The sequence below is a fragment of the Protopterus annectens genome, chromosome 16.part0, assembly GCF_019279795.1.
Source record: "Protopterus annectens isolate FY-2018-M chromosome 16.part0, PAN1.0, whole genome shotgun sequence".
Classification (NCBI taxonomy): Eukaryota; Metazoa; Chordata; order Ceratodontiformes; family Protopteridae; genus Protopterus; species Protopterus annectens.
In genome coordinates, this window is record NC_056750.1 from 576,065,263 (window position 1) to 576,092,552 (window position 27,290).

At 37.8% G+C, this 27,290-nt stretch overlaps 1 protein-coding gene across 2 annotated transcripts in view; it reads left to right on the top strand.

Annotated features, from left to right (window-relative positions):
- COL5A1 (collagen type V alpha 1 chain) overlaps positions 1-27,290 on the top strand; it is a 1,013,097-nt gene that overhangs the window by 563,228 nt on the left and 422,579 nt on the right. For both annotated transcript variants that reach the window (XM_044058757.1, XM_044058756.1), the window contains exons 10-11: positions 7,899-7,940; positions 8,176-8,238. In XM_044058757.1, coding sequence (XP_043914692.1) covers positions 7,899-7,940; positions 8,176-8,238 — 105 coding nt within the window. The remainder of the gene's footprint in view (positions 1-7,898; positions 7,941-8,175; positions 8,239-27,290) is intronic.

Below are 27,290 nucleotides of genomic sequence, written 5' to 3' on the forward strand. Positions count from 1 at the left end.
AACCTCTCTGGTCTCTCCAGCTGCTGCATTTGCTTTGTGAGGTACATGCCGAACGGGGCATTGTACTCAATAATGGGCCTTATAAGGGAAGAATACAGGGATGTTATGACCTCCTTGTCCCTGAATGCAATACCCTTTTTATGAGGTGGGCCATGTAGAAATCTTTCCATACAATGGAAGCAACGTGGTGAGGTGCCAGTTCATTTTGTAGTTCATGTAGTACACAGCCTGGGATGTCATCTGGTCCCATGGATGCTGTATTCTTAGTTTTGGAGAGTGCATTTTTTACCTGTGTGGCCATTATTACCAGAATTTGGCAATCTTCTGGTATTGAGATGGGCCATTTAGGGGGTGAGTGGGGGGTGAAGTTGACACTGAATCGATCTGCCAGGATACTGGCAATATCCTTGGAATCAGTATATTTAATGCCATTCTGTTGTAGCTCAGAGCAGATCTGAGCATTGCCATTTAGATTCTTGACATAGTTATAGAATGCCTTGTGTTTGTCTTTGGAATCTTTGGCAATTTTATTTTCGTAACTAGCAGTGGAGGATTTTATGAGGGATCTCAGCTTCTTACTGAGGCTGGTAAGGGAATTTTTTGCATCGTGGGATTTTCCTCTTTTCTGCAACAGTTTCTTCCTTTTGTTGTAAAGATTGTTTATGGCAGGGGACCACCAGATTGGCTTCCTTTTTTTGGAGGAGAACATCTTGGTTCTATTTGGGATGTCACGATTCATGCATGAGTGGATGTGCTCGTACAGTTCCTTAGTGTAGGACTCAGCAGTCGAACTTTCAGTTCCCGTCTGTATGGGTGTCATGAAGTTTGTCACTTCTGACTTGAGTAGAATGAAGTTGGCTTTGGAGAAGTTTTTTATGTAGGTTTCCTTACTGGGGAGTGGGGGTGGGATGTGGATGTTTAGGGTGATTAGCTTTTGGTCTGACCTGACCAATGAGGGGGTGACCATAGATGTGGAGTTGATTTCCCATGTTTGTAATTACCAGGTTTAGGATATTGGAGCCCCTGGTGGGACTATGGATTAGTTGACCCAGGGCATTGGAATTTATGAATTTCAAGAGCCGTTGGGCAATTGTGTTGGTACACGAGTAGTTTTCCCAGTTAATGGCAGGGTAGTTGAAATCACCCAGTATTAGGGTGTTTGGTTGTATCTTAAAAGCCAGGTTTCTATCAACCTGGGTGCTTCAGTCACTCATGACTGATTGCATGCTTAGGACATTGTTATTAATGTGATAATTTGTGGGGATGTCACTCTCCCCAAAGCGGATGATGATGCATTTTTTGGAATTCAACCATGTTTCTTCCGTCAGTCCTTTGTTTGGGTGAGACCTTCATGGAGGATGTCCACATCACTAGGGGAACTGATGACAGTGCCCAGCTTGCAGTCATCTGCAAACTTGGTCAGCCATAGCCCACTGGTTTTGGCCTGCACCTCAGAAAAGTATATCGCAAATAACAGAGGCTCCAAGACCGAACCCTGTGGTATGCCGCTTGTTACGGGTCTACTGCTTGAGGTGGCTTCCCCTATTTTGACTAGGTGGGTTCTATCAGTAAATCAGTTAGCTACCCATGTGGTAACATACCACATGATATTACATGATATGATGCCTAATTGAGAGGGATTATCTATTATGCCTGAGTGGGGAATAGTGTCGAAGGCTCTGGCCAGGTCCAGGTGGGCAGTGTGCACCATCTTCCACTCTTCCATGACTTTGGTGACTGTCTCAAAGAAGTCGACCAAATTTAACAGACATGACCCCCCCCCCCCCCCTTGACAAAGCCAAACTGTGTGGCACTGAGTGTTTGGAGGTTGCTAATGTCCTTGTTAATAGTCCATGATAATCCATTCCATGGCCTTGCAGATCAGGATAGTTAGGCTGATGGGTCTATAATTTCCTGGATCGGTGGACGCTCCACCTTTGTGCAAAGGGATGATAATGGCTGTCCTCCACTCGGCTGGGATAAAGCCAGTACTCAGGCTTTGGTTGAATAGGGCACCTAATTGTGCTGCAAGTTCCTTCCTAACTTCATGTAGTTAACTCTTTAGGAAGAGTTTCAAGATCACCATAAAAATGGGAACAACAACCCTGTCAATGAGAAAAAATAAAAACTTCTTAAAACTAAAGCACCCAACATATGCCTAAACAAGGCATTGCTGGATTTCTTTCTTGTAATATTGTATATGCGTTTGCAAATTCTTTCCCTTAACTTCCCAACATAAAAAGTATTTCAGGACTTCAAGTAGCAAGGTAGACTATGTAGAAGGTAATGGAATTACACCTCCTGGGGCAGGGAATAGTTCTTGCAAAATTGTCAACAATAAAATAGGGCCCTTCATTTATGTACCTACACACCCTACACAACCCAGACTTTCTCATAGCACCCTGCCTAAACGTTGATTTCTTACCACCAGAAGGTATTTCCAGAAGGGTTTTAATATTTTTCTTTTACTATAAACAATCATTGTGGCAGCTCCTATAAGAATCTTAATGTCATCAGGGAATGTAATATCCCAGTTGAGCCTAACTGAACTAGTATATTGAAAGATGTCCTTGCTAAACACCAGAGTGGACATATTGAACCGACCATTATTTCACCAATCAGCAGTAATTTCACTTAGATTTTGAACAGTGCAGGACTTAATTTTCAAAATAGGTGAAAAGCAGTCATTGCAAAGACCAGCAAACTCAGCCTTGATATTCCTTAACAATTTAATAAGACAGCCCCTCTCCATCAACATATACATTAGATGATGCAGCTCCTTTTCAAATACGTTATCTTCTGATATCAGTCTAGAAAGCTTCATCAGTTTGCCTGTAACTACACATTTTGTTTTGGTGAAATGGGTAACAGCTATTAAAATGGAGGTATGTGTTGGAAGAGGTGTCTCTCCTATAAGTGCTGGAAGTGTAACACTCAAGAGATAAATTCTTCTCAAGCAAAATAATCAAATAATTGATACTATTAGTCCCTGTAAAATAAGTGAACCAAAAAAACGTTGTGGAATTCTGCCACTGAGTGTAAAACATACCCCATTGTTCAATGGTGCCTTTCCATAAAATGAAGACATTGTCTAAAAGCCTGTAATATCCATGCACCAAGGAAAGAAATTCAGAAAAAAGATCCACTATATCTAATGTAATGTGCATAATATTTTCATTAAACTGTAATGCATTTTAAATCTCTAAAGGTACCATGGATTTTTTTTTAATCTAAGGCTTTGATTCCAATGCCAACTTGCATTTAAAATCAATGTACTAAGCCAAGGGTTCAGTCTTAGAACCCTTGTCTGAGACAGTCAGTCTGGGTGGGGGAATCATAAATACATTTGTGAATACCCAAAATAAAAACCATCTTAGGTTTGGAAACATTTAGGTATTCCCATTGTTTGTGATCAAACTCTCCCGGCCTGACCACATCCAGCAACAAAAAATCTGACTTAACATGTGCAATATTTATTTCATTGTGAAACTCTCTTTTAAGTAGCTTTGTTAGACAGACTCTGAAACATTTTTGTGGAGTAATCAAAGCTGTTCATTATCACAACCCCCACCCTTATCAGGTTTCATAATTCGTAAACACCTGTCGTGTTCAATTGTATTTGAATTAATAAAATTAATTAAAATTAATTAAATTTAATTTTAATTAATTAAACCTGTTGTGTGTGTTGTATTTTCGTGTTCAAGTATTCAAGTTAACTCTCTCAACATGTGCCAAATTATCAGGGAAAAATCTTATTGTATATTTGCCTGAATTGGCCCTCACAACTACTTTCAAAAACTGAAACCCATGTGTTGGGGGTGGGGGGGTGGCATGAATGTACTTTTCATCCTAAGGGAAACTGTTCCATCACAAGATGTGGGTGCTCTACCAGAATAAGAGATTTTTAAGTTCAAACCTCTAATGAATAACTCTAGCCATATTATAGTTTCTACAGCATCAAGTTTACAATTTGGAATGAAGTTAAAACGTTTCTTAAATACAGACATGCAAACGTCTGAAATACGTTCAGCCAAATCATAAACTTTAAAAGAATTACGGTTGAAGGTATCAACAACTGCATCACAGCCACTGATACACTTTATTTCTTTATGTATCTGCCCCTGCCTCAAAAGATCATAAAACTGTCCCTACCTTGGGGTTTTGAATCAGCTCTGAGATCATGGCTCGAGTCCTTGTATTCACTGGCCAGTCTCTCCAACCTTCAAATAGGGGGTTGTTCTAAAAAAAAAAAAAACACGGTCCTCATCATCCATGGGCTTCTCCTTCACTGTTTTCATATTATTTCTGTTATAATCAACCACATTGGGTCATCATTGGCTCATAATCTGCAGCGTCCCTGAGTAACTTGCAGACCTTGTGAGCTCTATTACTATCAATAACATTATCCACTTTATTAAAAACAAGATTGTACTGCTGTTTAACTGTAGAAAAATGTAAATCAGTTTTCAATACCTCAATTATTGCTTTTATCTCATTGTCAAGCACCTTCTGGTGGTAAGAAATCAATATTTGGGCAGGGTGGTATGAGAAAGTGCGGGTTCTTTAAGGTGTGTAGCCTCATGAATGAAGGACCGAATGTTATTGCTGATAATTTTACAAGAACTATTCCCTGTCCTGGGAGGTGCAATTGCAAAACTTCCTACATTGTCTACCTTGCTACTTGAAGCTCCTGCAATGCTTTTTATGTGGGAAAGATGAACAGAAAATAAAGATAAAGAATTTGCGAACACATATGGTATTAGAAGAAAGAAATCCACCAATGCCTTGATTATGCATACTGTTGGGTGCTCTAGTTTTTATTTTTTGTCACTGACAGGGTTGTTGTTTCCAATTTTTGTGTTAATCTTGAATCTCTTCTTGAATTTAAAGAGTTAACATGGCATGTGAGGCTAAATGCCTCAGCTGCTCCTGGTGTTAATGATACTGATTCTTTATTTAGTGTACTAAAGAGGAAGGCTGCTGTTGTGTGAATAAGCATTTGAATTTTGTCTTATACATACATATTTTTTAACTTGTTTATGTACTTTATCACTATTTATAATAGGTGTTTACTATTTAATATTGGTGTATTTTTATGCCATTTTAAATTGTCATGCTGTGATGATGTGAGGGACCGCCAGCTGTGCCAAGGGGAGTAGGGTAGTGCATGTATAACATATGTAATTATAGCTAGTTGGAGTTTTGTAAAGAATTATATGTCATTTGATTATTAAACTGATTTGTGCAGAGTATTGTGTTAAAATTATATTTGTAAGGTTGTTTGTATTAAAAATGTATCAACAGTGGGTCCTGCTGTACAGAAAAGAAATATATATGTATGTCAGACTGTATTGTAACTGATGAAATGTATATATTTTAACAAAGGATACCGGAAGGGAAAGGGTTAAGCTCAGCCCAGCTAGCCTTAAGAAAAATAGCCCTGAAATTAAATTACTTGGTTTAGGCCATAACAGTTTTATCTCACAGGTCTGAATGCAGCCAAAGAAGCAAAGCCTTGGCTGGGATCCTGCTCTATTGTCCTTAATGGTGAACTAATTGCTACCCTGGGGTGCCAGAGAACGGCTTGTTAGGTTTCTACAGGAAAAGTGGAAGTGCTGGAATTTTCTTTTACAGTTTCCAGATGCTGTAATAAACCTTAGCTAAAGTTCCATATGTGTATTGTGAGACATCAGTGCCAGAACTTGGCTGTTTCTAGTGAGGGGGTAGTGTGGGAACCACAGAGTCAGGTGACCAGATGTGATATCATTCTGTAGCCAGAGCTGAAATTGCATTTGAATACTAGTAAGAGATGTTAGGTATGCACTCTGGTTTTGGACCAGACAAGACACTCATCCACTTTCATCTTGCCTTGGTTTTGTAACTAGGGAACATTAATTCTTCAGTCAGTTAAAAAATATATAGTAAGGTTAGCTAAATGTTGTTTTTTCTGTATATGTCTGAGTCTTTACATCTGTGTTGTTTTTTATATTTCCTGTGATATGAAATTCTGGTGTTTATTGCAATTTAATGTTCAGTATTTTCAGGTCTCTTTTTTATTATTTATCATTAAATATATCTAAATCATTGTGGCTGGCCTTTTAGAAAACATTTAACCTTTGGGAGTACTTGCATTTATTTAGTGGCACTGTGGCTCTACTTTCCTGAAAGTCATGCTGCTTGGTTAAACACTACCATTATTAATTTTGCTAAGCGTAATTGTGTACCCTGGTAAGAGCCTTACAGTAGCTAGCTTCAGGTGTTCTGGTGGCAGTAAATCTACCTTATATTCTGGGTGGAGGTGGCAGAGTGGGTAAGCTGTGCCATCCTTTCCCAGGTTGGTGTGTGTGTGAAAATCAGATCTCAAAGAGTGTGTGTGTGTGACAGATACTTTGAACAGGGACCCTGAGAGCATCGATTTCACAGAGAGTGTGGTGCAGGACGTGGCATGGAACACCTAGTTAAGGAATCAGCTCTATACTGGTTAGTGTGGAGTCATATTTGGGACCTGGAGAAAAAACCTAGCTACAGAACTGGAGTGTGCATACCCTGTATGCTCCTAAAGGAAATGGTACTTGGTGCAGAAGACTGCATTTGAAAATACTGTGTGTCTATTTCTCACACAGTGAATGTTCCCCACTGGTGAGCATTGAGTCTCCTTGATCACTGGCCCAAAGGAGGGATGTCATGCAAACTTGTTTTTATTTATAGATATATATATATATATATATATATATACACACACACACACACACACACACACACACACGTTTTTAATTGCTTGGCACTTTGTACTGTTGAATGACATCATGCAGTGTATGCTAATTTTTAAGTTTTGATTGGTTGATGCGTTAGTATAAATTGTTTTCAACTAAAGCAGTTCATTACTGTGATGAAATGAAGTCTTGTGTGAAGTGAAGATGAAAGCGCTCAGTCTGTTTTTAAGTATTTTCCTAAATAAACAAGTGGGGAAGTACGCTTGTTGGTCTCTGGTTTGTTATTTTGTTCAAGGTTCCAATTTGTTGTTGATTTTTGTGGGTCTATATTATCGGATCGAAACTTTCAAACTCCGAATACCATATGGTCGACACCATATGTTCAAAGTTTGAAAATTCTGAATCCTAAAAAAACAAAAACAGGAAACCTGTCATTAAGGGTTGTATGCAAGGAAGCCCCTAAGCTATACCCTGCTACTTAAATATACCAACTCCAAGATCGCACTACATTGAAGTAAAGGGAAGAATTCCCTACGGCGATCTCCGTTCACACTTTCGATGTTTTCAATATTCGAACATTTGGTGTCGCCCAAATGGTGTTCAGATATTGAAATCTTAGCTGTGATAATATAGATCTGATTTTTGTTACTATCTTTTAAACTCCTTTTAATTTTGTCTCCCAGAGATGTTAAGTTCATACCTCTCAACTGTCCAGATTTTTGCTTCATATTTTTGGTCTGTTCCTCATAAAATTTGTGGTTTTCTGGGAAATTACTTGGATGATCTGAGGATTGAATTCACTAAATAATGATATAGATTTGTATTTCAGACTTCATATCCTTTAGAAAATGTATGCTAAGACAAATCCTGTTATTCTAGCAACTTTTTAAGTTTATAATAGCAATATTTAAGATCTGTCCCTATTTTTAGGCCTTTGATCTCCCATTCTGTCAGGCTTTTCCAGATTTTTTGTGCTGAGAGGTATGGTTATGCTCCATTTATTATCTTGACTTACTTGAATGTACTTAGGTAAAATGATGTGTATAAAAACAAAATCAAAAGTCATGGAATGTTCCATTATTTATCTTTTTCAAAATTATATTACATTTTCAAGTCAGCCAAAATTAAGTGAACATATATCTGAAACTCAGCCTTCCAATTATTTTTTTTTCTTGTTTTCTTTAGGGCATGCTTATAGAAGGCCCACCAGGTCCAGAAGGTCCAGCTGTAAGTATCATCTTTTATTGTACTTAAAAAGGAGGCAGTAATTTTCTTAGTAAAAAAATTGCATAGAGCAGTTCCTTGGCTTTGTAGGTTTCATGTGGCATACAGAAGTATATCATTTTTGGTTATGGGTCATATTGTACTTTTACAGTATGTCAGATTTATACATTACATTCAGCATAACATCTTACATTACACAAACTGATTTTATTCTGTTTTGTGGTATCTTTTCTTATAGGGTCCATCTGGTCCCCCTGGCACTTCTGGTCCTCCAGGTCAAGTTGGTGACCCTGGTGAAAGGGTAAGCAAACTTACTTTTTTATCATTTACAGGGAATACTAAGCAAAACATGAGCAACTGGTGATTACTAAAAAGGCTAGTCATATTCTCTGTGTTTAGCTGCTGCTTCAATATTTAAAGGTAATTTCTCTTTTATAATATGTGAAGTTCCTTCAAATGACTGCAGGTTAGAGAAACTCCAGTTCTTTCATAGTTTAAGGCAGACGAATCTTAATTACATAGAGGTAATATGAATGAGATTTATACTCCTGTCACCACTGACAAAATATCTTTGCTAGGCTGGAATCATTTCCTGTAAGCCTGGGTCTATCTTTTTAACTGCTGCTTATTTTAGTATCCATTGTAGACTTATGTCATTCTGCATTGTGTAAATTACACACTATAAAAATGTAAAAGGAATAGAATAGAGTGCATTTAGACATTGGCCAAATTATTTGTGTACTGTTCGAGCTGAATTCCAGAACAATTTCTACATCTGGTAAGTAGACATTTTATCTACTGAGTAGAAGTAATAAAGCTGCAATTCCAAAGAAGGCTTACACAGTTAAAAAAGGCTGTACAGGCAAATGAGAAAACATATGTTCCCTAATCCCAGTTCCAGATGCCTCAATGGTTGTACCACACTAATACTCAAGTATAAACCAACACAGTGTAACTGTGAAGAAAAGTATTCTGTCTGATTTGGAGTGTTACTCTGCCAACAGTTACTATAATAAAGAGGTCCTCCAATATTGGGTATCTAAACCAGTACCACACAAGAGGTGAAGTCTGCATGGAAATATATGGGTTTGGAGGTATGCTGTTATTACCAGAGTGTTAACAACATTTCATAGACTGGGAAAACAGTTACTTCTAACAGTGCCAGGGTAGGTTGTATGGCTGGGCACCTCTAAAGTAGCAGAGGATCTACCCAGTATTATGACTGTGTATATGTGCATGTATACCAGAGGGAGAGAGGAAAAAACTATTCTCATTAGTCGTCGTCCCCCCCCACTTATTTGGTAACACATTCAAGTTGCACACATTTTCTCCTCTCCATATTACCCAGCACAAACTCCCCTATTGCATGTACAGCTGTATGTATAGGTTGTCTGTCTCACTTGGACACTACAATGCATTCATAGTAATGCAACTCACTTGCACAGAATGTTTCTTAACCACACCGCACTTCTTTGCGGCTTTGTACAGGGTTGTGACTGTGACAGTCAGCGTTCCAGTCCTGTTCCTCTTCCAGGCATCTTTTATTTATATGCAGTGGGGTGCCTCTTTACACAGGTCAGGACAACGGTCCCCTCAGCAGATAGGTTTTGCTTCACTGCCTTGGCCCTTTTAGAATCCAGACTTTAATCCGTGTTACTTCACTGCCTTGGCCCTTTTAGAATCCTGACTTTAATCCGTGTTACTTTATTTTAAGTTACTGTTTGATCTAAGCTTAAGAATTGTATATTAATGGGTATTAAATTAAAAATCACCTTAGAAGTGTTAATGTGGAGAGTTCTTCTGGATACAAAGGCATGTTGCAGCAAGTGGAAAATATTCACAGTGTAAAGCAGCATCTTGGGAACACCAAAAAAACAGAATCTAAACTACAGCGAGCTATGATTACTTTTATACACAAAAATACAGGAATCAGCAAAACTGTTAGCTGTCAAGCCATCCCAATGTTTTGGAATATTCTAATTCTTTATTTCTTAACATGCCCTGATATTACAACTTCCCCATATATCATGAATGCAAACTATTTCTTTTTTTTAACAAATTGTCATAAATTCCCCATATATCATGAATGTAATTTTTTTCGTAATTAACTGACATAAATTCCTTATCTATGATGAAGACAAACTATTTCTTTTAAACCAACGGCATGTCTCTTATAGCAAGACCTATGACTATCCTGCAAACTTTATCTTTCAGCTGTGTTTTCTTTCTTTGCAGAGCTGTTTAATGTCACATGACTAATACTGCCTGGCAGTGTGCCTAGTTAGCAGAAAACAGCTAAGCTTTCCTACCTTACTTATATAAGAGGTATGAGCAGCACAATGTCTGAAATAATTCTACCCAAGAAACCCATCTATCTAACAAATTTCACCTACAGGAAGATTTTCCAGGGCAGCTGACGAATAAAAATAGTATAACCTTTAGAGTGATACCATTTGGAGCATTTAATGCATTGTAAGAATTTTAGAGAGTTCAGAGATGTTATGCATAAGCAGTGTGTTTCCGTTGTGGGATCAATAGGACTGGGTTCCATGACAGAAGAGTGAAAAAAAAAACAATATCAAGTGAAAGCCAGGTTTATCACAAAATGTGCAACTAACTTTTTTCTAGGGGAAACTTTATTCAATATTATGATTTAACAGGTCACACTGTTCAATGGGGGGAAAGGGCAAAACCCAAACATAGCCACCTCATTCATTCAGCATATGTAATGGATATGTCATAATTATCCAACAGTTAACATTAAGCTGCTGTCAAATATCATATAGATGCACTGTTTTGTTCAAGATTAGAGGTGACTCTGGACTGCTGTTGCTCCTTCGTATGTCATAAGTTGTGCAAATGTTTTTTTTTTTTTTTTTAAAGAATGAGTACATTCTGTACTACGCTCCTAAAAGCAATGTGACATTCTGTTTGCATCCCCAATTTTTGTACAGCAGATGCAACATGCTTAACACTATTGTAAGAAGCACAACTTTGCAAGGCCATATATTCAGTTTCCAAAGCGTTAACTAATCCCGCCCCCCCCCCCCCCCGAGTATAAGCTGTTAGGTAAATCTAGTTCACGCTACATGGCTCAGCATTTCAGATGTATCACAGCTTAATATTTTAGACATGTAACAAGACTGAATTTCAAGCACTTAGTTATGTTCTGAATATTCTTAGTTGTAAGGTTTGCTGTAATTTTGAAAAGACGTTCTGATTGCTAGGGCCCTACAACAGCATTAGGCAGAGACCTGGTGGAACGGAAAGAAAGAGTTACTAGGCATGATGGGCTCAATGCCATATTGTTACATACAAAGTAAACCTCTTCAGCATATGAAATACTGTATCAGCTGCATTTTAAACATCTGATCAGGATGGAACCCATTACAAGATCCTTTCTGTTTTCTTTTTAAGGCCAGATCACCAACTCCTGAGAGCACTAATGATATTTATATTTTCTAATTCCCTCTGCATAATATTTTTTTTTATCTTATCCTTTTCCCCAAATAAGAAGTTGCTAGAACGATTTGTATTTACTTTTTAACTTTGCTGCATGTCAGCCATCAACGGTCATAAATTCATTGATACTCTAAGGCTATTGAGTCATATGGTCATTTAGCCTTTGCCAGTACCCTCCCTCAGGCTGTGCTTCCTTTCTCCAGGAGGGACATACCAGTCAATTCCATGATAATTATATGGACATGGATCCAGGCATCTACTTTATGTTTAAAGGAAGATGGTGAATTGTGCCTCTTAATATGAGGGAGAAATGTATTCCAGAAGTTAAGGAGGTGCTGGGTTATACACCCATGTCTTCACTGGTTAATGAATATCTCTGTTTCTACTTCTAGTGTTGGTGGATTCACTATACTTATAGAGATACAGGAGGGCCAGCATAGCTGGTTCTCTAATAGCACTGGAAGAAAGATAGAGATCTCTACTCGCAGACTATACAACACTGAATTAAGTCATAGAGCTTATAACCTTCTCTTGATGGCTTCGTTTTTTTATGCCTGTGATTTTTTTCTTTGTTTGTTTTGATATGTTTAATGAAATACATACTTTAAGGGGCATTGTACTTGATAATTTTCTGATTGATGCTGATTATAAGGGAGCAATTACCTCTTTAGGTCTTTATATTTCTTTGGCAATTAGCTGTGATAAACAAAAGAATTTCCTGACAACTGTTATTACATGACAGTCAAAAGAGGGGGAGGGAGTTATCAACCTAAGTTCCCGGACTCTGATTTCATTTTGTAGTGGTGTGTTCCCTATACAATATGAGGAAAGTAGGATCTGGCTACCAAATTTATGATGTTGCAGTCCTGCAACTGATTATCCTGTCACTCATATTTGAGGTGAGAACTAGTCATAGGAGACCACTATTTAAGCATGTATTATGGCCTTCTAGTGAATGCCTAAGCCAGATACTTCACCTCACCTTACAGATTGTAGACATGTGCAACTGTTTGTGAAAAGGCCTTCTAGTCTCTTCTACCATGGGACCATGCATGCTTAAGTACATGACTGTCCAGAAGGCTAATGATTATTAAATCTTGGCAGTCGCAAACTCCATATCCCTGGTCCATATGGTACATGTTTGTACTCTCAGTTCACTGCATATTGTACTCTCAGTTCTCTGTGAGTGCCAGCGTTACAGCAGATTGAACTTGCCACCCACCCCTCACAACAGGCAATCAGCTGCTCAATCTTACTATCCCTACTGGGCTTCAACAACTCCAGGCCACTAATCAAAAACAGGTAATCCAGTTCACCATCAGAGCTTTATCTTTCTATGTCATGGAATCAAGTTGGTATGCTCATTTTGACTGGTGAACCATTTTAGTTTTACATTTGGCATTGTGACAGGTTTTGGAGGAGGACAGCATTTTACATACATGATACTTCAGAAATGATACAAAGCAGTTTAAAACATTAGTACATGTTCTATAAATTTGATAAAGCTGCCTGTATTAATTTGTACTATCACTGCTCCAAGAAATTACAGTTTTCCTGATAAGCTAAAGATGGATGTGTGACCTGAACACCAGTATGGAGAACAGGCAGTTCATATTTGAGGCATGTTGAACCTACTGTACAAAGGAGACATATACTAAGATTCACATGTTGCGCTATGCTTCTCCAGATGTTATGCACAGTGTAGCAACGCATGCTTAGTGGGGATCCTTCCTCAGATATGACATGGGCATAACCACCTCCTGATAATTCTGTTTGCTTACCACATCGTACTCTACATAACAAAGCACTCAAGTTAAGATTCTTTTTGGTTGATGACCCAAAAGAATTAAGGAAAACTGATAGTAAAATTATTACTTCCAAGACCAGATTCATAAAGGTTGTCACAAAGTATAACCTTTCTGAGTGATTAAACAGCACAAATATTGTGGTAGTGATGTTCTTGAATTCATAAAGTGTCACAAAAGTGCAAACAAAGTGTGCATTTTGTGGTGACCTTTATGAACCTTAATTCCAGTAATCTTCTATCATTCGTACAGCATTAAGTCTTTGTTTTGCTTGTCGAATGACTGTTCTTTGCCTAACTGCAATTATCTAACCAATCTTACTGCATGGGCTTTTTGTTGTGTGATATTTAATTCTGTGCAACTAATCCCAGAAAAAAAAAGAAAAGAATCATTGTAATCTGCAACTAATGGCCAGTGAACAAAAACTTTGGCCATAAAAATTCTACGCTTCTAAACAAGATTTAACTGGTCAACACAGAATACAAAATACTGTAGGTGGTCTGCTGAGGTTTTAACAGTGAGATTCACATGCGTGTTGCATTCAGTAATTACCCTGATAAAACCACCTGATTAAAAATAATAAACAATTGTGCATCAAATCTTTTCCACTGCTGCTATTTTGTAACATTTTACTAGAGTGCTAGTAGGCTGATAGCTGAAGGACACAAAAAAGACAAAAAAGTATGTTTGCAGCAAACATGAATATCAGAACAGAAAACTGTTCTTTGGTCCTTGTATGTTTTAACCCATGTAGAGCTCAGGATATATTGTATTGTCAGTCAGAAATATACAAACTTAACCCTGTGTTTGCTCTGGTGGCCACGGTGGTGCAGCGGTTAGTGTTGCCATCTCACAGCAAGAGGTTCTCCAGTTCGATCCTTGGCTGGTGTGCCTTCTGTGCGGAGTCTGCATGTCCTCCCTGTGGTCGCGTGGGTTTCCTCTGGGTGCTCCGGTTTCCTCCCACATCCCAAAGACATGCTGTAGGTGGATTGGACACACTAAACTGGCCCTAGGTTAGACTGTGTGCGTGTGTGCCTTCTGTGGAAGGTTGGGCACTGGGCTGGCAACTTGACACTGTAAATCTCCACTTTCAATCATGAGCGGACAGGTGATCCGCTGTGGTGACCCCTAACCGGGAAAAGCCAAAAGAAGAAGAAGAACCACCCTGTGTTTGCTCTCCTGGAATTAAAATTCATTGAGTTCATTCATTTTGACCTCACATGATAATATATACATGTATGTCTGACTTCCTTTTTATATGACATCATCTCATATATGAATTGTTGATGTTACCAAGACAGTGCAAAAAGCATGTAGCATACTAGATGACTAGTATCCTACTTTCATTTCAAGATTGGGACAATATTCCTTTTGTTTCTGTGCAAATCCAATAAAAAGGTCTTCTTAAAACACACTGCTGTCCCTTAATGAGCCCTCCCTCTTATCAATGAATGAGGTCTATGATTTGTTGTGATAAAATTAATTTCAATCCTTTGTTTTCAAGCAGCATGGTGATTTGGCTATGCCTATGTCTGGTTCATGAAGATTCTTTTTCCAGATTATGCATAATTAGTTCTGCTAGCAAAAGAAGAAATCTCTCTCTCTTTCTGTGAGTTTTCTGTATTTTTTTTTTTTTTATGTTTTTTTCTTCTTTTCTTGTTTCTCACTAAAACCATGCTGAGACAGCATTCACATTTTCACCTATAGAGAGAGAGACAGAAGGGAGGAGAGATGAAAGTGTGTCAGCAAACTCCCTGAATCCCCTTTATATGTAGCGTTTAGTTCCAAAAGGGAAAAAAATGTCCGCCACTACAAAGAGGACTTTGTTGCCCCAGTGTCAGTCATTCTCACTAAGAACAACCTGTGATCTGAAGTTATAGGAGAATGTGTACTTAATGCACAAGACCCACCCAAAGTAGACTGGTTGCAAAAGAATTTATCATGGTCGAGGCCAGCACATTATTTGGATGTCCAAATTAAACCCTAAATATCTGATAAACCATTCTTTCCCATGTAAGGCATATGTTTCTTATGGAGCTGCTTTACCAAGGATGCTCTAAGGGTGACTCCTTTTCCAGATGTGTGGGCCCCATGGGGACACAATCTTCATCACTATCAATAAAGCCTTCAGGGAATGGACACTTGTTGATTTATTTATTTCACTTAAAAAGGGGGTGACTACATTGCATCATGTGCTATGCTTTAGTGTTAGCACTATGAACAGCTACAGTTAACACATTTATCTTTATTAGTAAGATCGTGCAAGGTGTAGTAGTACTTCATAAGGAAACAAAACACTGTACTTTAATGCCTACTACCTGATTTGAACCTGGAATGGGTGTGCTTCTGGTGGTCATGTAAGATATCACCCTGAAATGATGATGCTTCAGAGGGTTAGGATTGCTACCAAATTTAAACCTAAAATAGTTAAACTTCTGGTGGTTATATAGAGGTAATAAAATGGTATGGTTGTGCTATTTTATTTAAAGATCAGAATGTGCCCAATTAGTTAAACTGGGTGCTTTGTCAAAGTGAAATCCTACCACTGTATCTGTCATTACAACCAATGTGAATTATTTTATTAGCTGTAGTTTTTATCAGTACCTACCTAGGATATTAATGGGGAACGTTTTCTCAGTTAAAAAAAGAACTAATTTTCATACTGGTATATACTCTTCGCATGTTCTTCATAAGGCACACTACTGTTTTGTTATATCTCCTCAGAAATATTTTTGTTTCACAGACTTACTCTTTACTTATAGAAGCTAAGTAAATGGAATGATCAAAATGGAGGGACAGTTTAACATTAGGCATTTGTATCTTGTGTTCTTGGCATTTATAAGGGATGCAGAAAGTTTCTTAAAGGAAATAAAACCTTCAAAGGCAATGTTTCAGTACATTACTTTGTTTCTGATGTATATTTCTACAAGCTATTGTCTATTCCAGTAATCTGGCAAAGTCTCTGCAGTGCATACATTTAACTTGTATGCCATTTTTTTTTAAATTTAATTTCAGTGCAAGTACTAAGCATGACCTTAGCACTAACTGATCGAACCTTAGTATACTTATGCTATTAATGCGAGATTTTAAATAATTCTGGTCACGGATTCTTCCTCAGGATTGCTGGAGTGGCTTGGCTTACTCTGTGTTAGCTTATAAATTCTGTTATATTGTGCTATGACCAATGACCATAATTTAATCTAACTTTCTGGTTTGTTCTTGTTAACTCAATCCGGTGGAAGTCAAGAATTACTAACAAAGGTTTATGTCATCTTCCAACTTTAAATGACAGCATTCTATAGCTCTGTGGGGTGCAGAGGTTATTATAAATGCAGTAATAGGTTGTCATTACTTGGCTGTACAGGAGGAAATTAACTAAAAGGAAAAAGGGGTCACAGCTAGAAATGCATAGTCATACATGTTGTGAGATTTTAAAATGAAGCAGTGAGTGAAGATGATCACTTCAGATGTAAAAGAGGAAGAAAGATATAAAGAAATAAACAAGGAAAGAAAGAACAGAGCAATGAAGAGAAGCACGATTTGAGGGGAAATGAGAGAGAAAGTAAGTGATTTTAATCCTCTCCCTAAAAGATACAGGTCAACACTGCTGGACAAGAAAATAAAAAATGTATTTATATATGCAAATTAAATTAAACAAAACAGTATTAATGCATATTATTTTTAGTCATTACAGCATATACTTCAGATATTATGTTATTCAGTTCTGTGTGCATGTGTGAGATAGAGAGAGAGAGTGGGAGAGAGAGAAAATGAGTTTGTGTATATATCTATATATGTGCCTTGGGTATAATGTTTACATATAAGCATAGCTATCAATGTCACTACAAATTCACTCAGTACAAAGTAGCATGTTAACAGTATCACAAAAACTGTAGCATTACAAACTGGAGGTGTCAACATAAATCTATGAAAGTTAAATGCCAGAGAAAATAAAGTTAGCATAGCATTGATGGTGTGTTTAACTGATCTTAATAATAGTGAATGCAGTACAAATTTGAGCTTTGTCTACATGGTAACATTTTCAGTAACATTTCTGTGTTGTCCAAAACTCTTAATAAGAGTGCTTATTTATGTCCTCTTCAACTGAAAGTAGCCTTTATGATTAGAGCTTTGCTACTTGTATAGATTGCTAATGATGAGCAAATGTTATTAGCAAATGATAATCTTATGAAAAACATCAACGAGATATAGCTGCTAAAGATGCTGCATCATTTCATAAATAACTCAATTATCTACCAGAAACATGATCAGTATGCCTGTTAGAAAAGAATTAATAATTAGATAAAGGGCACCAACAAATTACTGTAGATAGACTTCATCTTGAATTATGAGGAAACAAAATATATTTATTATGCCTGCTCATATTTAAACATAGTGAACACAATGCCTTTTTCTTTCAGTTAAAATACAAACATCAACTTGCTGAATAATAAAGTACCAGTAAATTGCAGGAAAGCATTAGCAAGCTAGTAGTTTTAAATTAAAAGCCTTGTGGGCTTTGTGTGAAATTTGAGCAACATTTTTATCTCAAACTGAAGAAACCAATAAATCAGAGGAATTTGTTAGCAAACTAGAAATTATAAATTAAAAGCCTTGTGGGCTTGAGTATTTACCTTCGGTCTTATAGCAACAGAAGAAAGGAGAATCACTTACAAACTACATCAAAAGATTTAGCAGCATTGTTCCAGGGGTGGGGAAAATTGAGGTGCTGGAGAAACACATAGCATATGTGTCGGTCCTTAGTCTGTGTGTGTGTGTGTGTGTGTGTGTGTGTGTGTGTGTGTGTGTGTGTGTGTGTGTGTGTGTGTGCATAAGGATGTGTGTCTGTGTTTGTGTATGTGTATGTTTTATATTGTAGCACAGTATGATGGACCTCAGCATAAGATATATCAAATCTGAGGTCATCTTCATAATAGTGTAAAGATTATTGAGACATGTTTAAAATGGTGTCTTTTAAATATTGCTGCACAGAACGTGTTTTTCTTTAAGGAAAAGAAAGGTATTTCTCTATATTAAGTTGAGAGGTGCCTTTAAATAGTCCCAGTAACAAACAAATAATTGGTTAGGTAATGTACAAAAAAGAGGGATATGGCCCTCACTGGAGGTAAAATCTTGTGCCTAAAGCAGCAGTTTTGCAAAGTGTGCTGTGGAAGTGAAGAGGCAACCTGAAGCAGCCAAGTTGGAGATATTTGGCCGAACAATCCTGACAGGTGGAAGCTCTCTGAATTTATTTGGGGATTAAATCTAAACTGGTATGTGAAACCATGGAGTTTGTGTGTCATTTTATTTCATTTCCTGAAGAAGAGTTTTCACTTCTGAACTTTTAACTTGCCTTCTGTTTTAATAAAACTCTATTATTTTATGGACAGAGTGCTTTTAATGTCTATCTGATGGGTACTGTGGACAGAATTGCAACATAAATGTCTTTGCTTGTAAAAATGGATCCTGGGTTCACTTTTCACTGCCTGAAATTTGGGCATGCAGTATCATGGCAGGCCTATGAGTTTGGATGTACGCTACACATAAAACAGTTCTACACAAAGATGATAACAGTAGAGTGACTAATGCAAACTACAACCAGTACAGCTGAAGGACTTGTGACAGTGACAAAGTCCATGCACGTGCTGAAGAGTGCTATGTGTCAAACAATTAACCATGAAGGAATCTCTCAGTGTGTTCCTCGTAGCCTACAAACAGTGTGACCATCAGGATGGACGAGACTTGAATAACTGTTTTAGAATCCTCAGAGCCCAGCTACCTGATGAATCAGTAAAGGCCATTATGGACCTGGACTTTGACAAGGTGAACCAAAGCACTGTTAGCTTAAGTTGATATTATCTATGAGAGGCAAGATCAGAAGTTTCATAGCATGACATTTTCACTTAACAATATAGTAAGATCTCATTTATGTTGCTTAAAACAAATTATGGTTAGATCCTAATGGTCAGGATTCTAACAGTAAAACAACAGAAATATTAGCCACTGATAGATTCGAAAGGGCTTTGTGCTACTTTAAACTGACCTAAGTATGCTGAAAGTTTTGTTGCACTGTTAAGAGAAACTGTTATGCATTTAAACTGGTTTACCAGCAGAAGGTTGATCCTGACCCCATGGAATGATGGGATCATCGACCCACTTCCGTGAAACTGACAATGTTGAATTCCGACAATGTCGAGATACGACTCACTGTAAACCTCAGAACAGGCTTTAACATGGGTAGAGATGGGGGTGAAATTTGTACTCTGACAATGTCGGATTCAACATTGTCACCATTCGGCCTCCAGACGCTGAATGAAGTGGGTTCAGCTGAACCCACTTCGACCTTCTGATTGTCACCCAATTAAAATATGTTTCAAACTGAGCAGTTTAAACCAGTGTTAAAGCCTGTGTCAAATTTGTATAACAAATAGAAAACATCAACTGCAGATGTGATGTCTTTTTTAAATGTGTAGAAAAAGTGTCACAAGGCTACATTTAGTACCCCTAATAATTTATGTTGAACCTGTGAAAGCGGTAACTGGTAAGAAGCATGATACATATGATGTTAAGCATACAGAATGCAATACATTTCTGCCAGGATAGTCAAGTCATCCTTTCGTCCTTCAGTTGTTGCAAATGTAATTAACTGCAATGCCTTAATTGATTACAGATTCTAGCAATATAGTTACATTTATAAACCATATGCAAAAATCAAGACCATTATTAAACAAAAAAAAAAAAATCAATTGATGTAGTCTGTATGTACGGCTTACTCAAACAGACACAAACTTAGTTTGGAAAGATAGTTCATCCTGTGTCAATAGTCCTCACTCTAACACATGACATAATAATCTGGAAAGATTCTTCCCAACTTTAAACATATGTGAGGGCAGAAAGAATGCAATCCTTTGGCAAAACAACTTATCAGTGGGGAGGGGTCACAACAAGTGGATAAGCCTACAAATGACATCCCTCTGGCTAACCTGGCAAAAGTGGGAAGGAGGACCATCCTCCAGACCCACTGACAAAAGGGTAAGATTCCAACAAAGATCAAGGCATACTGTTAGAAAGCACTAAAGGTACAACATTCTGGCTAAATATATAAGAGAGGAAAAACCTGTACAATTTAAAGAGGCATATTTGAATAAATATATGCAAAGAGCACAATCATTGGAAGGAAGAGAGTTATACAAAATATTGCAACTCAATTTTTTTTTTTCAAATCAGGTAGTAGAAGTGTCACTGCAGCCTGAATGTGTTGTAGAGAAAGTAGTAGTAATAATTAACACACGTGAAGAGAAGGAATCACATACTGAATGTATGTATGTTTTCCAGGGGCATGAAGTCAGAAGACGTCGAAAATGCACAAAGTTTAAAGAATTCTAACTATCCTGTCTAGATAAATGAGAAAGCTCCATAAATGGTACTTTTAAGCTGCAAGTGAGTGTCAAGAAGGAGAGACTTTGTTAGCATAAAGGGGAAACTGCATTATCTGCTCAGAATGTTATACCTATTTCTATCAGTGAAAGACAGGAAACTCAAACAAGGAAGGATCTAGGCAACAAATATAAATAATTAAGGAAATAACTAAAACCAAAAATAAATCCTTTGCAGAGGGTGAACAACCACAGAAGAAAAGAAAGAGAGAGGTTATTATTTATTGAGACAGAGAATATAATATTGAACTGACCAGTACTTTTCCTGCCAAACCAAAATACAATATATGAACTGACTCAGGTTTATACAAGAAAGTGACAAATACAAGTAAGACAGCGAATAGCTGACATTGAAGAATACTGGTATAAGTTGCTTTTCTTACAAGATGACTTAGATTCTGAGATTCCAGGACTGGAGGCAGTGCCAACTACCTCACAACAGTCTGATTCTTTAGAAATTCCAGAGCTGACTAACCTTTAGATAATCTTTAAAAAAGCACAACGGGAAGACGGCACTTTTAGCAGAACAAAGAAAATTATAGCTAGTGTTACAGGGAAAAAAGCAGAAGAAAATGTTCCAAGTTCTTATCCATGCTTACAAGTTACAGAATGATTTATTGTACACAGTAAGTAAAGACAGAAATAAAGTAGTATGTCAACTATTAGTATCCAAAAGTTTCAGAAATATAGTGATGAGGCAAGCACAAAGTTACCTGCCTGGAGGACACCTAAGAGTAGAAAAGACTAAAACTCTGATCTTAACGAGGTTTTATTGTCAAGGCAAATCAGATGAATGCCAGAAAACAGCTCCTCACGTAAGCTTCAAAAATCCTTTGATATCACTGCATATCATAAAGGTGCCATTTCAACAAGTGTCAGGATGTTGATCAAATCCAGCAATGAGTATTACGACACCTTTGTTATTTTAAATACTAACTGCGGTGGTGGTGCTGCGGTAGCGTTGTCGCCTTACAGTAAGACATTGTCCTGTTCGATTCTCAGCTAAAGCGTCTTCTGTGTGGAGACATGCATGAATGGGCGTACCTTCGTTGAAGGTTGTGCGTCAGAGCTGGCAACTCGGTATGTAAAAATCTACTGCCAATCATTAGCGGACTGGAGTTCCGCTGTGGTGACCCCTAACCGGGAAAAGCCGAAAGATACAACAACAATGAAATACACTGAGGTGGCTATCCCCCTGTGTAAAGCTAAAGATAAATGTATAGCTAAGGAGTGTTATTTTCCAGAGTGCTTATACCTAAAAAAATACTCTCTGACCAGGGGATTATATTTATATACAGAATAATGCACCAACTGTGTTATTGCCTTAATATGAAGTAATTACAAATCTCTTGTGTACAGTGTTCAGACTGATAAGTTAATGGTGCACTTTAACCAGAAGATAAAATCCATGCTGAGAAAAGTAAGTGAGGAAGATAATAAAAACCAGGATGTAATACCGTTCTGCCTGTTATCATTAGAGATCAGCTCTATAAGTCTCAATAGGTTTTGGTCTTTTTGAGTTAATATATGGCAGGCACCATTCTGTACAATTAATTATACAATGACCCCCCCCATTAATATTCCGAAATGTGCATGCTGATTGGCCAGTGTGCCCGTTGCAAATACCACAATATACCAACGGAAAAAGGTCCGGTCACCCGAACTTTTTTCCATTGGTATAAAGTGTTCAAAACTTTTTTTTTTAAATAAAAAAAAAAAAAAACAAAAAACATAAAAAAAACGGAGCAACGGAGACTTTCTTTTCTCCATTTCAAAGCATTGATCCACTGGGTATGCGTAGGAACGCAAGTCCCATATGCATGCGCAGTACATCAACACAAGGAAGCAGTATACCACCACCGGCGGAAGAACAGTAATGCACTGTTATACAATTACATTATTTAAGAAAAGTAAGTATTTTTTTTTCTTAAATAATGTCATTGTATAATAGCAATAACCAACTCCGTGGTTGTGGTATATTGAAGATTTACCCACGGTTGGCTTTATTTAATCATCCTCATGATTAAACCACTCCAACCATGGGTAAATCTTCAATATACCAAAACACGTCATTGGTTATTGCTTAAATATACCCAGAGAAACTTGAGCAGAAGAGAAAACTCATTTTAAAAGTGTCATAGGATACTATACCACCTTCCGATATAGGCTAAAATCAGGGATATGCAGTATACAGGAAGATATGAAATGAGCCCAGGCTACACAACAAGGAGTGTATAATAGAAATGCAAGGAGAAGCACAACAAGGAGTGTATAACAGAAATGCAAGGAGAAGCACAACAAGGAGTGTATAACAGAAATGTAAGGAGAAGGGAATCTGAAGCTGGAGATAAGGTGTCACTTGTGATTGCATCTGCAGAAAGCAAGTTTATGTCTTAAAGGGAACATCCATTTGAAACAGTGGAAAAATTAAATTATGTAATTAAATGACTTAGACTAGTAAGATAAGACTAATGCAGCTGCTAGTGTTCCAAAACTAGGGAAAAAAGTCATACTTCTGTAGCTAGCTTAGTCAGAAATGAACTGAACTGTTAGAAAAAGAAAACTGACCTCTATGTAAAAAAAAAGAGGTAGTTTCAGAACATATGGCAAAAACAAAGCTGATTCAATACCAAATTTAGACCATTCCACGAGAAAAAAAAGCAGAACATAAAAACTTAAACTATACCAGAGTCACAGTGAAAGGCTATACAAAAGGAGGAACAAAAGCTGCTTAAGATGAGGGTTATAGAGATGTCAAAAAGCTAGTGGAATAGCCATATAGTGCTAATCCTAAATCTTAATGGAACAATCAGTTTTTTAATGAATTTAGGAAATCAAGTTTGATAGCTACCTAGAGAACATGGTAGATAAAATCACAGAAATGCTGGGGAAGGCAAGATTCTTAACCACAGTTGATATGAAACAGGAGCTTTGGCAAGAAAACTGCAACAAGTGATAATGTGTTCACTGTAATGATGCAGTGGTGCAGCAGTTGCATTCTCACCTCACAGCAAGAGGTTCTCCGGTTCGATTCTCAGCTGAGATGCCTTCTGTCTGGAGTCTGCATGTCCTCCAAGCGTTCATGTGGGTTTCCTCCGGGTGCTCCAGTTTCCTCCCACATTACAGAGACATGTGCCTGGAGTGTTTCTCCCTGGGCCTCCTTTGAAAATTGGCTTTGTTCCCAGTCGGACTTTCCCAGTAAACAAATGTTAAATAAATAAATAAATAAAATGTGCTATTAGCTTGTGGATCGATTGCTGATTGTCACTTGCTCTGCATGGCAAGTGCCCTATGTCCTTGCCCTTTCCTAGTGAAATACAAAGCACTTCTCCAACCTGACCCTAGAAAACTGCGTAGCCCTGTCAGAACCCTGCATCTGACCCTAAAACTCCCCCCCGTCCCTAACTCGAGTCCTCATTCCCTGATGCTAAAACACCTCTCTTATTCTCTAATCCTAAATTTTTTGCTTTGTTCCTAATCCAAAACTCCTTTCCCACCCCTAAACATAAATTGCTTTCTACCCTTAAGTATTATTTTCTGTCCAGGGGACTTTACAGTTAAAAAAAATAATAATCACAGTGAACGCTGAAGTGTAACAATTAAACAATTACAAAAGAAAAGCACTTTAAAAGAAAATCCAGTGAACTAATCAAAATAGTTTAGCACTTTTGGTCATTTATTATCACAAAAAACTTCTTTAGAACTATTTACAAAAGTGTGTCTTGTCTGTATTTAAAGCCATTAGTTTTGTGACATCAGCTGACCCTCCCATTCCATAATAATTAAAGAAACAGAATGTCTAAAAAGACTGTTACAATGTTTAAGTAGTACATTTTACCAAATAAATAAATATTACATTTCAGAGGTATAGTTTAAATACTTTTTGCCTTTAAAATCCAGTTGATGTTAATTGATTCATTTAAACCAGGAAATTTATTGGCAGCTAAACAAATTTTTCTTTAACCTCATGTACTTCTAAAATATTACTTTTATCTCAAATATTAAAATTGGTTGTTACTTGATCTGTAAGAAAAAATACAAAGTTTTTAAAATCTCTATAACTTATTTTATGTTTGGCTAATCCATTAGTTAAATCACTTTTCTGTATAGCCAATTTTTGCTTATTTGTCCCCTGTTAGAGCATTCTAGTGGTTTTACCCACAAAGAAGCCCTCAAGGGAAATACAAATTGTCAAATTCACCACCCCAAAAGATTTACAGTAAAATATTCTGTTGTTATATATTTCATCACTTGTATGTTGCAACACCGCACAATGTCCATTGTTAATAAAGCTACATATTTTATAATCTTTGCACATGTAAGTACCAAAAGTCCCATTTTTAACAGATTGGTCTCATAGATTTTTCAAAACATCTTTTTAAATTAAAGGTCTTTTATATATAAATTTAGGGGCTTCACCCATTGTTTAACCAAATCCCAACTCCCTAAGACTATTTTCCAGTTATCAGAAATTATATTTCTAGTACTGTCAGCACCCAGGCTGATGAGACTATGAAAAGTTTTACAAAAACTGTTACTTCTAGAATTGGTATACTTAGATATAAAATCAGGCAAACAAAATAAGATGAAAAAAGAAGTTATGTACTCACCATAATGTTCCATGTTTGTAGTCCATCTCACCCTTCATTCTTACATATGGGATCGGAGCCGATCCTCGGCTCTGACTCGGCCTGTTTACAAGCTGGAAGTCTTTTAGTTGACTCGAGGCTAGGAAGGTATCCCATGGTGCACCAGTACAATCCCCAGATTTTGTTTGCTGCTAACTAGGAGAGATAAAAACAAAAATACAAAAGAAGCCAATACTAAAAGGTCTCCATAAATAAAGATAATAATATTTTTCTGTCTCCAGGTACTTCCAGGATGGGGGTAGAAGGGTGAGTTCGTAAGAATGAAGGGTGAGCTGGACTACAAACATGGAACGTTATGGTGAGTACATAACTTCTTTATGTTCTGTAGTCCTATCTCACCTTCATTCTTACATATGGGACAGTGTCCCTAGCACCTTTTTCTTGGGTGGCTCAAGGAAAAATACCCCTGAGTACCGTGTAACCAAATGATGCTCTACCCCTGGAGGTTAAATCCAATTTGTAGTGAGTGATAAAAGTGTGAGGGGTAGCCCACATTGCTGCTACACAAATATTATCAAATGGGACCCTGGCATGAAAGCCTGCAGAGGTAGACTGAGATCTGGAAGAGTGAGCCTTGATTTTAAAGGGTAATGGTCTACCCTCAGAGTTGTAAATGTAAGCTTTACAACTAGAAATCCAACTTTGGAAACTGGTAAGCCTGACTTGGATTCGGAGAAGGAAATAAATAATTGATCTGATTTCCTGATTACCTTAGTCCGGTGCAAATAAAAACGTAATTGTCTATGGACATGCAGCTGATGATACCTGTATTCAGCTGCATTGGAATGATTTGGAAAGAACACTGGAAGTTCTATGGATTAATTCAAAGTGACATGGGAACAGACCTTGGGGACAAAGGAAGGATTAGTACGAAGGGACACCCTGTCTTTGTGAAAAATCAGGTAAGCGGGTTTCACAGACAGTACTTGTAACTCTGACACCCATCTGGCTAACGTGATAACCACCAGACACAAAATCTTCCAAGACAGGAATTTCAAAGGGGAGGAATGAGAAAGCTCAAAGGGTGGAGAAGTTAATTTGGATAACACAAAATTTAAATCCCATGAGGCTACAGGTTCTTGAAAGGGGGGTCTTAACAAAGTGGCACCTTTAAGGAAAGTTTTGCACCGCCTATGTGACATAAGATTAGAATCTTGAAAGCATAGATGAAAATTTGAAATCACTGCCAATTGAACTCTGATAGTGGCAGCCACAGATCCCTGGTAAAAAAGCTCAGACAGGAACTCTAAAACCACTGGAATGGAGGCAGTATAAGGGTCAACATTCATTTTCTCCGCCCAGATAAAGAATCTTCTCCATTTACTGGAATATAGTCTCCTAGTGAAAGGTTTATGAGAAGACGTAAGGGTATGAGTCATGGAGGGTGAGAAGTCGTGAAGCCTGACTAGGGATGGAACTGGAGCAGCCACGCTGTCAAATTGAGGGTATGTAAGGAGGAGTGAAGTGAACCTGACATGTGATTCAACAAGTCTGGAAATGTGTCTAGAATCCAAGGAGGAGCAATGAGGATAAGTTTGCTTCCCAGCCACTTCACTTTCTGAATAACCTTGGGAATGAGAGGGAAGGGAGGAAAAGCATACAGGAGACCCAGGGGCCAATCGTGAACAATTGCATCTCTCGGTGACCCCCCCCGGAGGGGGGATGAGGGAGAAGTAGCTGCTGCATTTGGCATTGATTGGGCTGGCAAAGAGGTCACAGCAAGGCTGTTCCCATCTGCGGAAAATGTGGTCCGCTGTTTCCCGTTTCAGAGACCACTCATGAGGCATCAGGATTGCCCAGCTGAGCTTGATAGCTGGTAGTCCCTGGAATGTGTGTTGCCACCAGAAAACGCTGGGAAGATAGCACCCATTTCCAAACTCACATGGCCTCTCGACAGAGTGGGTAAGATCTGGTGCCACCCTGTTTGTTGATATACCATACTACTGACATGTTGTCTGATTGTATTGCAATAGTCCCCAGAGGCAGAAAGTCGTGAATTGC